The 16655-nt window shown below is 36.0% G+C and overlaps 1 protein-coding gene across 1 annotated transcript in view; it reads left to right on the top strand.

The window, feature by feature from the left end:
* The window catches only part of EPS15L1 (epidermal growth factor receptor pathway substrate 15-like 1), a 38637-nt gene extending 22012 nt beyond the window's left edge, over positions 1-16625 (top strand). The window contains exons 23-24 of the mRNA XM_009335310.1: positions 9114-9319; positions 13976-16625. Coding sequence (XP_009333585.1) covers positions 9114-9319; positions 13976-14122 — 353 coding nt within the window. The 3' untranslated portion in view covers positions 14123-16625. The remainder of the gene's footprint in view (positions 1-9113; positions 9320-13975) is intronic.
* The last annotated feature ends 30 nt before the right edge of the window (positions 16626-16655 follow it).

Raw genomic sequence — 16655 nt, forward strand, 5'->3', positions numbered from 1 at the left:
AAGGTTAAGAGAGGGGATGACAATCATGAGATTATTTCCTTAAAGTTGTATCTTAGGCTGAATCTCAGGCTTATGCTTGTTCTGTTCTTCATAAATCATTTTCCTTTTTTGTCACTCCTTTTTGAACCGGTGTCTTTCAAGATCTTTTAGATGTTACAGAGTCTTAGACTGATCCTCGCTTGGTCCAAGAGAAATTCCATATGCTTGTTTTTCTGATTAAATGCTCTCTTGTGTTTTTTCAGTATGACTATTTAAAGGTAAAGTGCAGAATCTTTAAAGAGAATTGGAGGAAGACTAATAAATCAGTGAATAAAAATAGAGAATGACAAGGAGAGAGAAGTAGCAAGCCTGGATACCAGTGTACATCAAAGCTCCAACATATCTGTTAACATGCAAAGATTTGAAAAATCAGTATCTCTGTCCCTTACCTGGTTTAAGATTCTCATTTTAGGTTGAGGAAGATGAGCCAAGAAAAAGCTCTTGAGCTCTTCTGACTAGACTGTTCTAATAAAAATCCCCAAGGGAGCATGTGCATGTTCTTTCTCTTCAGGAATGCGTTCATAGCCCATGAAGTTCCTACTGGGCATTAGGTTTTGTACCGCTCCCCTGGGACTGGGCTGAAGTAATTTGATGTTCAGCACTGGAGAACTCGAAGGTTTCTTCGGAGAGAAGTGGAAGGTTTTCTCTATTTATTGATGCTGTATCTTGAATAATGCTCAAAAAGCACCAAAAAAATTATCCAGATATAAACAGGCCTGTGCTTTGCATAATGGGCTATGATAAATGGAAAACAAGACAATATTAATTACTTACATTAACAAAAATAATAGTTATGTATATTGACATACTTAAGCAAAGGTGCCCTGTGACAGGGATCTAAATTCCAGTGCCAATTATTTTCTCAAGCTGTCCTAAAACATAGCTAAGTTTTGTAGATTTATAAGTACATTTTATTTTCTGTCATAGAGGATTACCTGTAGTGTTTAGCACTACTGAACTTCTGGTTGCTTTGTATTTCTTACACTAGTTCCTGGGTTTTGTAGGACTTTCATGTAATTAAGAATAAAAAAAGCCTGAAAGAACTGATACACTGAAACCTGTCAGTTAAAATGTTTTTTGTAGGTTCTCACAGATTAACAATTATGTTTTCTGCCGTGAGCTGCAGATTGAAATCACTCAGAGTTCACCGCTTACTAGTTTCTAGGTAAAAGTTGTTGATTACAAAAAGAGAGAAACAGATTTTTTTTTTCTCTTTTTTCTCTTTTTTCTTTTTTTTTTTTTTTAAAGTACAGGAAGGTCACTTGTGGGTGTCAGTGATTGGGTTATAAGTAAAATTCAATGCTCTAGTGCTTTGATCGTGGGACCTACTGCTTTTGCCCCACCCTTACCACTTCCTTTAAATGCAGCACCATGCATTCCACATTGCGGTTATAACAGTACTGTTAACCAGTGATATTAGTGGAAGAACCTTCACCACTAACCAGTGTGTAACCTTCAACCTCTTCTAAATTTTTATTGCTTGCTTATAGTGGTTTTGACCTTTTTAACCTTGAAAGAATATAAAAGTCCTAAAAATGCAGGAAGAAAATGTACTTTCCAATTTCAGTGTGTTTTCTTCTTGCAATGATTATTTAATAAAACCAATTATTTATATTACTCTAGCTCTTTTTAGCCTGTGTAAACGTTATAATTTATATTAAATATATTGTATATTAGTGACTAGTAGAGGTAGTGGGTATTGTATTAATAGTGAACTTCTTCAATGCTAATGTACTTTTAAAAATTCAGTTTTTCTTTGGGATGCCAATACATAAATAGCAGAAAAATATCATGTAACTTGGAATTCAAAGGACTACATATTGAATTCATCCCACATACAAAAGAAATTAGTGGATTTATTTAGCTTCTATTTGAAATACAGATATTAAAACAAATTATATTGTGAAATTATTATTCCGGACTGCATACAGTTTGTCAAAGAACTTTGGCTTTGGTTTTCAATCCGTTTATTCTTTGTAGCTCTGATGTATGATGGCAACTGAATTTATAAATTGGCATTTCAGAGGTTAGTGGTTAACACCTCTGTGTTTGAGTTAAGGACTTCCATTCCATTCTCACAGTGTTTTTGTGACTGGTAGTGGTTTTGAAATGTCAAAATATTGGAAAAAATCTTGAGAAGACAGAATAGGGGGCTAACCAGCCTGCCTTGAATTAGGAAGTGTGATTCTAATCCCTCAGAGATGCCTGGCTTGTGTGGAGCCCCAGAAGACCTCAGTGCTAGCACAAAGGTTTGCACAGTATTTAATATGAGTGTCTAGAAATTATTACAAAATAATAGTAATGTTATTGATAATGAATTTAACCAGCCAAGGTGTTAGGGTTCAGTATTTTTACCAAATCACAAATTGCAAAACCGCTAGCTGTATTTGGCCGTCCACCAATGAAGTCAGAAAAGGCCCCTACTGACTTAAGGAAAATCTGACTGATCAATTCCTACTTTTTTCATCTTGCCAGTTGGCAGATAAAGAGAAATGATATTTGAACCTGTTGATGGCTTAAAAAAAATGAAAAGGGGTCAGGACTTTAAGATCTATTAAAGATCTATTAAGATCTTCAGGATCTTAGTATTTTATTGAACTAATCTGAAAACTCTCTTAGCTGTGATGCATATTGTAATCCATCATCTACAGAAATAATAATTCCCTAGTTTTGGGTGAGGATGCTTTGCCCTTTCCTCACAAGTGTGGTTGCTGGAGAAGCTAGAAATGCAAGAAAAATTAACGGCCAACTCATAGAGCAGCTTTCCATTCCACTCATATGTTGCATGGACCTTGCAAGGTAAATTTAAGATAGATTTGACCACTAAGTGCTCGTGATTAAGAATGTATACTGAAAGAAAATACTCTGAAGGCAATTTGACTTCAGAGCATTAGTGAGTGGGTACCCAGATGTGGTACGCACACATATCCCAGGCTTACCTGAACCAGGATTGTCTAAATAGAAGCTTTTGAGCTTGATTCACTCTGTGGGATGTCTGTTGCACCCTTTGAACCATTTTATATGCCACTTACTACTACTGCACATAATCAGATGCTTAATGCTGTCAGCCACCACTATGCTTGCACAAATCAGAAGGGCAGTGCAAGCAGCTCACGGAAAGGCGATGTTTGTACAGCCCTGTTCTGCTGCTGTCTTCCTTTGTATTTGATGCTTCCTTCTCCTTTATGTCAACGACAAATATAGTTCTTTTTCGTATGTGTCACTTCTCTAAATCTAAGGCATTTTATGATTTATCTGTTCTTACCATTTTAGACTTACTTTTCATCTATAAAGCAGTACAAGAGCACTGTCAGTTCACATTGACCTCATACTGACAGTTGTCAGTGAGGAAAAAAGAGCATAGATCTTTGATACTTTTTGAATTGGACGTGTAAATGTTGTTCTAGTAGTGTTTGTTTGCCTATGCTGTGTTTTCAGTGTCTCAATTAGATGAAAATTAAGACTTCACAGTTTGTTCGGTATCTTGCTTAAAAAAACGTGCTACCAAAGCCTGAATGCTTTGTTGTGTGCACCTACTGGTTTCATTTCTTGAAAGAAAATTGTGTCTTATGAATACTTAGTATTTAAACACGTCACGTTTTTGTGGCCGTTCTTTTTGACCTGCACCATGTACAACGTCCCCAGGATATGAATTTGTATAGAAATTTGCTCTGTGTATTTAGTGAGATAATTTTAAGAAGGAAGCCATGTTAGGTATAATAGATGTAATCAGGAGTTATGAGCAAAAGAAAGAATTATATTAAGCAATCAGAAAAAACATAAAATAATTCCCTTGCATTTATTCACATGGGCATATTCAAGTTGTGGGGATCAATCATTTGGTCTAGAGGAGAGTAGAGAGTTCTGTTCTTTATTCATTGCGTGATCACAGGAGTACAGGAGTGTGATGTTTATTTCTGAGTGGTACCACACACCTGTTTCCGTAGCGCTTCTTGAGTACCCAAGGTTATTCACAAGTAGCACAGTGCCTGTTTACCTTTATTTTTTCCTCATGTGCAGCTGAGAGTGAAAAATTCAGCCTCAAAGTTTGTGACTGACAGGAGAACTTTTTTTATTTTTCATGCTTTCTAGAAGACTTGACAGTTGCATTAGAACACAGGCATCCCTTGTTGTGTAGGATAAATGACTCATGGGTGGAGCACCTGCCCAGCCGCAAACTAAAAATTCCATTCACGCTCTGATTCTGTTGTTTATGCAGATCTCTCACAGTAAAGATATTTCAGTACCGATTGTTGAAAGAGGTTGTTCAGAATCTGTTTCAGAACAGATTGTTAGGCTGAATGTATAACGACTTCTCTAACCTCACCTTTCAAGGAGTTTGCAGTTTTCAGAATATTAAGCTAAGGTTTTCAGAGTTAGGAGCTAGCTCAAGGTGTGAATTTTGCAAATATTAAGCAAAAACAGTTTCGAGGTTTTTTGCATAGGAAAAATTCTTCCTTCTGTTACTAAAAATATATATTGTGATTTTGTGCAAAGAGCTTTATCGCCAAACAGTTGAGCTTGAAATACAGTGCAGAAATAGCCCCTGTTGAGGACAAATACCTTTCAGTGTTCTGTAGAAAATTGGTTTTGATTTAACTAACCTTCAAGCACATTTTGAAAACTAGTAATAATTGTTCTCTTAAGTTCCTAAAGTTCACAGTTTATGAAAGTTTTGTTCTGCAGCAGTAGAAGAGCTGGATAATTTAACAGCATGGTGAAAAACATGCTGAGTAAGTTAGGAATGATACATAAATTTGGTAAAGTGCCAAGAGAAAGACATGCTGGGAGGCACCTTACATAACTGCACAGTCTCTGAAGTTTTCTAGAGTAATGCGTCCTCTGGCATATAAAAGAGGTGAGAGGTAGGAACCCTGGTATTTGGTATTGTATGTTCAAATATAATCGCAGGTATGGACTTAACTCACACTATCAGTACTTATCCTATGTAGCACAACTCTGACTTCTTAAAGCATATTTTTCACTGTAGAAAGCTTCCTGGAAAGGACTGCTTGTTTAGTGACAGTTTAAAGTCGTGTCATCTCAACTCTGCCCTGTTTGCCTGTGAGCATGCATAATCCAGTCTTCCAACCCATGAAAACGTGCTGCTTCTCTTAATTCAGTAAAATACTCTTCTAAGCAGAAAGATAGGACCATCGTTGAAGCATAGAAGATAGACAAAACTATAAATGTTTCACTTCATTGTTTCATTGTTGATATCTTGTAATTCAGTAAGACAAATTCTGTAATTGCATCCTACCAGTGAGATTATATTTGCCTTGAACTGTAGATCTCAACTCAAAGGTTTGCTGTGGGGCATGAAGTTAGATAAACCCTTCATATGGGTGGAGTTCACTATAAGTTAACAGCATTTACTGTGGTAAACCATTTTATTCATCATCTCTTTTTGCTGAAGTGAGTCCTCGGTGTGGTTTGGGTGCACCACTTGGGTAACTGCTGAAACTGCTGTGGTTTCAGAATAGGACCTGTTTTGCTTTTTTCTGAACTTTTTTCCCCTGAAACTATTAGCAGAAAAATCAAATAAGTAAGGGTTACAACTGTTAGCCTGCACTTCCGTACTGCCATACCTCAAAAACGATGAGCAGTATCATGTAAAAACGTACCATTTTCCAGTGAATGTAAGATTAATGCAATCTCAGTTACTACTAAGAGTATATTTTGCAATATTAGGATTTTACCAATGTCCTTCAGTTCAGTTGGTGACTTTTTAATGTGGTTTGGGTTTTTTTGCTTTACATTATGGAAGTACTGTACCCACAGTCTTGACATACTCAACATGGGAATACAAAAATCTTTGCGTACTTAAGTATGCACTTACCCCACTGGGACATTCACACTTGGTGTAAGCCAGCAAGGAAGTCAGAAAGATAATTCTGGTGTTGTTGTTACTAATTTGTGGCCAATAAATGAGTAAATTTGAACATCTAACTGAACCAAACAAACTTCTGCCAGGCCTCAAAACCATGTTGGCTGAGTGTGGCAGGATAAAACAAACTGTAAGCAACATACAAAGTGTAGTGAAAGAGGGCTCGTTGAGGACTCTGTCATGAGTGCCAGGATTGGCGTATTCAGCATGGGCACTGCCCTTAAAATTGCTCTGCAAGAAATAAACCTGATTTGATAAGGGTTTCCTCTTTCACCTTTTCTCCAAAATAACAAAATTAAAGCCCTGTTCTATTCTTTAACACACAAAAACTGAAGAAAATGGCACTCGGGACGTAAAATGAAAATTTGCAACATTATTAGCAGTAACTCTAGTATTCATGGTGACATTTCCTCTACAGCAAAGTTATTCTTTGTGATCTGTTGTGAAGATGAAGCACGAGAAACCCGATGCTCTTTGTGTACGTTCTGAAACCACTAGGAACATTAAACAGGCCACCTAGAAAAAACAGATTTGCTGAGCAAATAAGTTGCAAACCCTGCGTTTGTATTAACAGTCACCAATTCCACAAAGTGGTTTCAGCAACAGAAAATTTAACCTAAGAAAACGGCAGCTTAAAATGCATCATTTTTGCCTCTATCAATCAAAATTGGTTTGGGGCACTATAGGGTAAGGGATACGAGGGGCCATTTGCTTGCTAGTAACTGGCAATAGAGGAAGGAGAAAAAAATGTAGAGGGCTCTTGTTTTGTCTTGACTTTAAATTAGAAATGCAGATATTTTAATTCTCTTTGTAATTTAAAACAATTTAAAATAATTTGCTCTTTTATCTGGAGAATTACATACAAAATGCTGAGTTACTCATCTCTTACCAGGTTTGCTTAGTTCCCTAACACTGCATAGCTGTGACTGAAGGTAAGATCTCCTAAAGGCCATGGTGACGAGCTGGATGTAAATGCAGCCATCCATTTCAGAAAACAAAACGTGGCCTCTGTTGATAGGAAAGGCACTTTGAAACTGTGGTGAAGGAGGGTCCATGCTTGCGGGGAGAGCAAATGCTGCTGGTATTTCCTGTATGTTTTGTCACTTCCTTCCATGAAGGACAAATCACTGGTCTGATCTGCCTGTCTTTAGAAGTCCCACATGTGGTTGCTAATATGGGTATCTGTATATCCTTGCCACATCTGTTAACCAGGATGGAGCACATACTGAACCATGAAAAATAGTACTGGAGTGAACTTTAAGAGATCTCATTTATCCTCCAGCTTCAAGGCAGCTAAACCAGTCTGATTTCTAGAAACCGTTTCTCAAACCTCACGGACATGATGATGGAATGCAACAAGTTCCCTAGGCAGTCTTGAGAATTCTTAAGCTTTAAAAATGTTACAGATTGTCTAATGTAAATCTCTCTTGGTAAAAATCTAAATCCATTAGCCTTTTTCTTGATGGAAGATTTGCCTACAGGACTATGATCCCCTTGAATACTCTTAAGACTGAACAAATCCAGTTATATCTCCTACTGCATGTGTCTTGTTTTCTACTCCTCTTCCTGTCTGCTTGTTCAGCTGTGGACTTTCTTGCTTCACATTTCCCCTGAAGCGCAGTGCCTGCAAGTGGTCACTGTATTGCACCTGAGGCCCAAGTATGATGTTGGCACTGAGATAAGAGACTGTACGATTCCTCCAGCTGCCCTGTAAATCTGTGCCTGGCTGAGTTTGAGGACTATAGGCCCCTGCACGCCGTGCAATCATTAAGGAGGTGCCGCCAGCATGGTGCGGAGCCTGCTGATGGCAGAGAGCTGTATGTCTGGCAAGCTAAGTGCAAGGGAGGATGGACTTTTGGCCGGCCCCTGGGATAGGAGAGGCTGAGCTGTGATTTAATGGCAGGTGAAGGCAGGCTGCTGGACAGGTTATTTATTTAGTGCAAGTTTGCTCATCTTTATTTCTCTTTGACAAATGAGGATTTCCACAGATTTGAGCAAATCTTATGAAGTTCACGAGCAACTACCAAAGTACCTTCTTAAAAGCTCTCAGGCTATGTCTTAGACATGCCAAGTACATACTCTGAAATTTGGGGTTTCAACTCCATTTCTCTGTGCTTTCCTAGTATGCGTATCCTGATGTGAATAAATTATAAGATTCCTATTAAATTATAGTTCAAAGAATTGGGCGTTTCAAAAAAGATAGCTTTATTAATGCAAATAATATATGTAATTCAGGTTATTATGTAGGAAATTGTAAATATTTGTTTCTTTTTAAAATGTTTCTGGATTTTCCTTTATCGCTTGTCAAGTACACATTATAATCAGGATTGTTCATCCAAGGAGTATTTTCCCTGGAGGCTAGATTGTGTACCTGTCAGGAGCAGTCGTTTGTTTCTTGTTTGTTTTTTTTTTAAGAGAAAAAAAAATTGCATTTGTCTGTTTAGTTATTTGACCTAACAAAATAGTACTTTTTGCAAGGGGAATTAGCCATTGAGGTTCTAATTGCAACAAATAAAATATATAACCGTTATTTATGAGCATACACAATAGTTTCTGTGATTTCATTTGTTATTGGGGTGGAATATAAAAACAAGCAGTCACCTACAAAAGGTGGGTTGCACAGCAAGCACCCCAGAACAAGGTGATTTCTTAAGCAGTCTCTTCTGCCTTGTGCATATGGTGGTAAGGATAAACCAGTTCCAGGAAAAAAAAAAGCCAGAATGCATGCATTCTGTAAAGTCACAGATAAGTTACTATTTATTTCTATTTAACAGGATTAATTATTTGCCTTTAGTGTTATGTATATATTTTTAAGTATTTTGTCTTTTACATAATCCCAAACTTAAACTTGAAATGTCTCTAATCCTGGAAAATGAACTAAAGTCATACTTGTCAAATTCTTCTGAACAAATGTCTTTATATTGGGTTTTATCATTTAAAGTCTTGATGGTATTAATATTGCAGTATGTATAAGTAAGATAATAAATCCATTTAAATAAAACAACTGTTTGAGATGATTTGCATTGAGAAATGAGTACCATTATATTTGGGGAAATTTTAAACCACCCAGGAAGAATGGATGATGCTAAAGTGTATCAGCACAGTTTCCTATTTAAGGGGTTTGCATTGTCCATGGTAAGTAACCTCTCTTTTTCTCCTTTTGTTTTTTTTTTCCTAAACTTTCCAGGTAAAAGTACTCCTGTAAGCCACCTTGGGTCTTCAGATTTTCCCAAGCCCCATGATCCATTCCAGCCATTTGGGGCTGACAGCAGTGACCCGTTTCAAAGTAAAAAGGGGTTTGGGGACCCATTTAGTGGAAAAGATCCATTTGCTCCCTCCTCTTCAAGTAAAACTTCTAAAGACTCTTCCTTGGGGTTTGCAGACTTCAGCTCTGTAAGTTAAGTTCATTGTCTCTGAGCAAACCACTTTCTGCTCTGCTTGCAGCAATCTATTGGGTTTTTGTTTTAACTGCAAACCTACTGTTCACTGGCTTCTGTCTCTTAGTACCTTCATGCTGTCCTCATTGTTTTTGTATTAATATTTCTGTAATAAAAAGGCGTTATTTCAATAAAAAAGAAATTTCATACTAAATTTTAAAGGGTTTACTTGCATTTAAATTATTTTAGTACAGTGTGCCTTTACTCACAAATTCTTTGTAGCAGAATCTGTGTATTGTTTTTGTTGCATGAAGGCTATTTTGTAAACTGATTTTTGGGAGCCAATGATGTAAAGATTCAAAAACAATTGTTGAAAACATTTATATAGCGATTTCACCATATCCTGAGAAGCAAATCCTTAAAGGGAAAGACTCCATAAAGTATTTGTAATTGTTTGTGAAAAAAGTTCTGACAATCCTGTCGCAATGTTTGCTGTATACAATGGAATGTGGTCATAAAGATACGTATACGAGACAGAGATTGGAAATTTAGCTGTTGAATTTTGTTCCAATTACTGATATTGTAGAAAAGCCCTTGTTAGACAAAACAAAATTGTTTTGTAGAACCAGTATAGAAACGTCCATACTGCACTCCAAAAGACAGGATCAGAAGGTTTGAAAGCAAAGCCAAGTACCCATTCATTAAAAATACCAGGGTTTCTAAAAGCCTGGCTTTGTTTTTAGTGCTGGCAGGTATGTTATTGAATTGGAAATCATTGTAAATGTAGTAGTAGTGTGGTTCTTACTGCTTCCATGAGTAGATAGAAATCTGTTCCACCCACAGCCTCAGGCTTCTTCCTCCTTTCATGTGTTTTTGTTCTGTTACATTGCCATGCAGTAAAATTGCCAGCTTAATCTGTTACTTAACTCTGATGGACACAGTTCAGTGTTCAACAAGTGGAGATCTTTAAGCTGAATCTTCCAGATTGCTTATTTTTAATGTTTTTTCCCCTAGTTATTAGTTAATAGTAAATGTGTATCACTTTCCTATTTGGTATTGTTAGTTGAGGTCATCTGTGCATACTTTTAGCTGGCCTCAGTGCTTTTAATTTATCTATGATACCGAAGACGTCAAAGTTCAAGATATTATGTATGCTTTACCACAGTTAGTACTAGCCTGTTGAACTTGCACAGTTAAATTCTGTGATTGTATACAAAATGGTGACATTCTTAATAAAAATAAGACGCAAAACTTGCTTTATCTGCAATTTCTTGAACAACATCTAATTTCTTCCTTCAATGAAAGACAAATAATGGAATGGAATGACTGTTACCTAACTACTGTCGTCTTACTTTACAGACTGCATTTCTTAAGTTAAAAGTGTGGCTTACACTGCGTGATTGTATCAAATGATTAACCAAAATCTCTGATCCCCATCCCAGTGGGTGCTCTACTGTTAAATTCACTGTGGCATCAGGTTTGCAGGAGATGAGATTAACTTTAGAAGATAAGGAAAAAGTAGGAAAAATGAGATCTCGAGCAGTAGCCACTTATAATTACTGTTAAGTGGCACTTCATCAAATTAATTTTTTAATTTGTTTTGTGAATTGCTTTCTACTGCTGTAAGAAAAAAAAAGTGTTAACAGAATTTGACTGAAAACAGAGAGACTTGATCCCTGTTCTTTTCAGTTTGTTGGGGTGGGTTTTTTTGGCTTGCCTATAACACAATTATGTTGCTACACATAATAATAATAATTCTTAATCCTTCTGTATGAAGTCTTAAGTGTACTGGTTACCTTGTAATCAGCAAGAATATTGTGCTTGTCTTTGCCTAACGTTTGGGAAACTTTGTTCATAATGGAAATTAAAAGCAATTTTACTTACAGAAGGTTTTTTGACACACAATTTGAGCCCGTGGAATCTGAGAACAGAATCATAGAATCATGTAGGTTTAAATAATTGAATAACCTGATTTTTAATTGGAATTCTTTGCTGTTGCAAATAAATAACATGAGGACCTTCACTAGATTTTAGTAGCACTCTAGAAAAATTGGCGCTTTTTTTTTTTTTTTTTTGAGATACTGGCAAATTCATGCACCCAGAGTTTAAGTATATTCTCATTGCATTCTTAACTTTTCCGCTGGCATTAAATATGACTCTTTGGAACAAAACAAAGTCTTTTGGTAGCTCGTATTTCAGGTATTTCTAGGTTCCAGCTTCAGTTTACGGAACAACAAGAAAAGCAATCTTTCCACCAACAGAAAGCATTTAAGTTTCCAAGAAACAGAGCACTTAGAACTAAACTAAAATTTTTGTCTTAATATAAACTGGTAATTTAGTAAACACAAGTCAGTGTCACTTTTTGTGTATTTGATTAGTTTGGCTGCAGTCTGCTGTTTCCCTCATGTATGCCTTGGGTCTAGCTGTACTCCTGAAAAGGAAGGGAACAAAAAAAAAAAAGAGGTTTTTAATGAAATGACAGATGTGTGATACAGATTTATAGACTTCTTGAAACCTGGACGTATGCAAAGAAATTGTTATTGTATTCAATGACTTGTGATTCAGCTACGTTACCTTTTTATAGGCGATCTGTGCATGAATCCGTCACATTAATGAACTGTTGTGTATTTTACTATCTAATGGTCAGAGTTATGCTCCTCAAAATTTTACTTTATGCTAACCATTTGTAATAAGGCACATCCAGATTTGTTTCCAATGAATCGCTTGCCTAGTTTTCCTTTTTTTTTTTTTTTAAAACTCAGCACTTTGAACCACAAAAATATAACTTGCGTACCATAAACAAGTCATAATTGGGACTCTCATAAGCTTTGGAAGACTTATCCTAAGATGTAAGCTATATAAGTAAAACTGTTTTCTCAACATTAAAAAAAAAAAAAAGAGACCCCAGAGGGTTTGACCAAAGCTTATTGTATTTCTGAAAATAACTACTGTTGTTCTCCATCCCAGCTATATGATCTTTTTGAATTCTTGGAATAAGTGGAGAAGTCCTACTTCCATTTGAGTCCGTCTTTACTCTATCTTGAAAAAAATCATCTATTTAAAATCTTAATGAGCTTTTAAATCTTAACCTGACAGTTGACATTATTTAAATGAGTAATGGTAGTAGGTTTTCTTCATTTTAAAAGGAAAATATCATAAAATGTGTGGCACTTTTACTGTATTTCAGTAACATTGAATGCAAAGGTCCTCATCTAAATTTTGATGGCAATGAAAGCAGAAGTATTGTTTGAAGAAAAGTAATTTTAAAATAGTCCTCTTCTTTTGCATCAAATAATCTGAAAAATCATATTGAGAGAAATAAAATGAGGAATTGTGAGCATCCCGGAGCACATAGATAAAGGATAATTTAACTAAATTACGGGTAAATGAGAATTGGACTTGGGTTGAAGGAAATTCAAATAGATGCATTTATTTTAAAAGTATGAATTATAGATACAATGCAGAGTGGACAAGGCAGGGGTGGGGGCCATCACGTAGTATATAGGCATAAAGTTGCATTTAATACTCAGTTCAGTATTTCAAGCTTGTCCGGGAAGGTGTAGCCGTATCAGCTAGTGCAGTGGCGTTTTTTGCTGTGTTCAGAGTTAACTATGTTGTGGACCACAAGGCAATTTTTGCAGTATACATTCAGCTGAAATTGAAACTATAAATTCCATGTAGTTTTCTCTTCCAAAAAAACCCCAAATAATATGTTTTCCTGAACATTCAAAAAAAGATAGTACAAAGCAAATTTTAGAAGTGGGATATAATGCAGACATTTGCATGCAGCTGTGCAAACGCTTCTGTTAACATCATCCTCTGCAGCGAATGCTAAAATCAAACCGTAATGGATTCTATTTTAATTTTAAATTTTTATGATTTCAATAAAATATTTTAATATTTTGTGCAAAAAGTTCAAACAAGTAAGCTTTTGCATACTTCAATGGTAAATACTGGAATATACTTTTGGAATAGTTTTGCTGCAGTGTACTTAAATGTGTTTTGGGAAGCTCAAACAGGCTTAGAAGCTGAATGTTATAATGTGTTGTATTTCCTTAGTGTTTTCTGCTGAAGTAAATTGGATTCTTACATTATTTCTTCCTGGAAAAATTCTGCATGTGTTTATGAACACTAGCAGAAGCACTTCTTGTAACTTCTGATTTGGTGATGAAACTTCCCACAAATCAGCAGTCTCCAGAGTAATTATTAAAACCCCTCGCCCTTAGCAGGAAATACTACAATAAAACTCTCTGCAGTGGAGTGGCACAAGAGTAAATAACTCTTGGTTTTACCAGCTATTTACTATTCTTAAAAATGGATGTAGGTTGCTATGCTCCCAAACCACTAACTTGCTTTTTTTGTGTTTGTGGAGTTTTTGTTTGGCTCCAGTCCCCTGGCCATTTTCATACACAACTGAGACATGGATGCAGGGATGTGCAGCCCAGATGGGTTAGTTTCCTGGTGGGAGGAGGAAGAAATTAAGGAAATAAATTAAAGGATGAAGTGAGGAAATCAGTGAGTGAATTTTTATCTTAATCCAGAAGAACTACCCTAAGACAGCTTGGTATACTTGATTCATATATTTAATAAGTCTGATTCATTGTATTTTTCACATAATTTCTTCTAGCTTTTTGGTAAATTTATTAATTTATTTTCCATTTTCATTTTTTAGTTTGGAAATGAAGAACAGCAGCTGGCATGGGCAAAGCGGGAGAGTGAAAAAGCAGAGCAAGAAAGACTAGCTCGATTGCGGAGACAAGAACAAGAAGACCTTGAGTTGGCTATTGCACTCAGTAAGGCTGATATGCCAAACTCTTAAATAGAGGTTCTTTGGCTCCACCCTGTCCAAGTGAAACCTTTAAACATGGCTTTTATAAAAATACTAAATTCTTGGTTTATGTTGTGAAAATAATTTTAGTCACCTTCAACTCTAAACAAGACTGGCTGGTTACGTCAAACTGGTCTCTGTGTGGCTTTTCAAGTGCATAATATGCAGGAAACACTGTATAAGCTGTATTATATGTTCTAGATAAAATTTACTGCTTGTAAGAAATTTAACATATGATCCTGAGATACTGAAAGCAAAGTTTCTTTGCCTGGAAGACAACGTTGCATATAGTAAACTGCAACTTGTGAATCTGGCTTTTTATTACCTGAATTCCATTGGGTTTTTGAGGCTGCAGTATGGATTTCGAAGAAAATGTCATAAAAAGATAATATTTATAGAATTAGCTTTCACTTGTTACATTTATTTAATAATTCATGGTAGGCTAATCAGTGTGTCATCTATGTCAGTCTTCAGCATAAATTCATTATTAGATGGTCCCTTTTTATCCATGAGGTGCGGCTTTTACAAAAGAATCTGGCAATTTATATATGATGAATACAAACATAGTGAACTGTATAAAATGTTATGAATTTGAAGCCTCTATGAATGAGTAGTTCTTCTAATTTAAACATTTGTTTGCATTGAGCTTTAATAATTGTATGTGATGTTGTAAAAGGAGGAGTTAATTCAGCTGTAGTAAATTGGACAAATAATTTGGCAATTAAATCATTAGGCGAAATCTTGCTTTATCTCACAAGCAAATAGGATTGCAGGATTGTGATACAAGTTTGAGTGCTGCTTTCATGTAAAATCAAGCAATGGAAAACTTACTAAGCTTGAGCAGTGTTCATCCCTACAACTCATTTTACCCTCTTTTGCTCCAACCGCCAGAACATAGACCGCATTATTTGAGTTACCCAACTGACTGTGTGAGACAGTCTTCACCTCTCTTTCTTGAATTCCACCTATCTTGTATTATGGGGTTACAGATCAAACATAATTTAGCTGAAAAAAGGCCAAGTTGAAACAGATTTTATTTGCCAAATACATGTTCATGCGCAAGTTATAGAAGTACTGGTAGACTGGATTGGCTTTAAAATACGGCTCGCAGTAGTAAGTCCAAGTAGGATCAGATTTTATATACACCTGTAGAACTCAGTACTTCCACTTGGTAAGGACAACACAGAATGTGTTTTACATGTCGTATATAAAATAAGTCCTTATGATAAGTCTGTGAATTATTTACTTACTAAAAATGCCTTTTCTGATTACAGGAATTCTAAAACTTCATTTGTCTTTGCCTTGGACTTTTATGTCTAAATAGAGTAGGCACCTAGCACAAAATTTTTAAAATGTCCTTAATGTATGTCTGCTTTCCTATCCTTGGTTCTGTAGGCTTAACAGTCTGTGTTTTTACTGATGCAGCCCTTATCTTATAACATTTTCTCTATTTTTTTGAAAATGTGGTATTCCTTCATCATCTGTAATGCATTTATATTTTTTATGTCCTTGCTTCCTTACTTTTATTTTTCATAATACAAAGATAGTGCCTGTTCACTGAATGAAAACAATCTTTCCCCATTCTGTTGTAATTGCCTTATTCTGGATGCTTTCCTTACACAGAGATAAGAATCAGATCGGATCATTTTAATCTTCTTAGTAGTTTTCAGCTCTGAAATGCAGCTAAGATGTGGCATTTGTTGGCTCAGGCTTTTGTGAGTAGGTGTGTGGGCGAGTGTGTGTCCGTGTATGTACATACACACGCACGCATGCATCCCTCCATTTACGTATGCAACAATACATATGACAAATCTGAAACCCTGTATCTCAAAATGCAGTTTTAGGAGTCACAATTCCCTGTTTGCTGTGTGTCTCCTGTGCTAATGGTACTACCAATAATGTGAATCTTTGAATCCCTTCAGAAGGGGAAAAGACGCGTTTTAGTATCAAAAGCAACCATATAATGATCTTTAATACTGTCTTTTAATGACCCCTTTGGAATGCAGTAGAAAATATTTCTAATTTTACAGAACCTGATTAGAAATCCCTTCCCACTGTGGTAATTTTACTTTAAAACATGTTAGGTTAAATGATCAAACATACTGAAATGTCAACAAATTCTCTTTTCTGTTGGTGTACAGGACTTGAAGTCTCTGAGAGCAAACTTGGGTCTGTCAATAGCTAACATGAGATAAAACTTTTGCTTTGAAAGAGCAATTTTCAAAATTGAATGGCTGCAGGATTCTGAGTGAAGTTAAACAAATTGTATCCATGTGTAAGATTCTCCTTTTCATTTTGGCCTGAGTCTTTGTGGTGTCTCTTCTGCTACAATAAAACCCCATTCATATGTAGTGCCATTTTAGAAAGGAAAACCACTTTTGGACTACTACTTGGATGATGTCACTCCAGTGGGACGGGGTGGATGAGCTAAATAGCTTGATTCATTTTCTGAGTTATGTACCATAACAAGACTTTCTGCTGCTTTGTCAGTGCTCTAAAATACTGTCATTAATGCTTCTAAGGC

The sequence above is a fragment of the Pygoscelis adeliae genome, unplaced genomic scaffold (assembly GCF_000699105.1).
Source record: "Pygoscelis adeliae isolate BGI_AS28 unplaced genomic scaffold, ASM69910v1 Scaffold582, whole genome shotgun sequence".
In the NCBI taxonomy this organism is placed as follows: Eukaryota; Metazoa; Chordata; class Aves; order Sphenisciformes; family Spheniscidae; genus Pygoscelis; species Pygoscelis adeliae.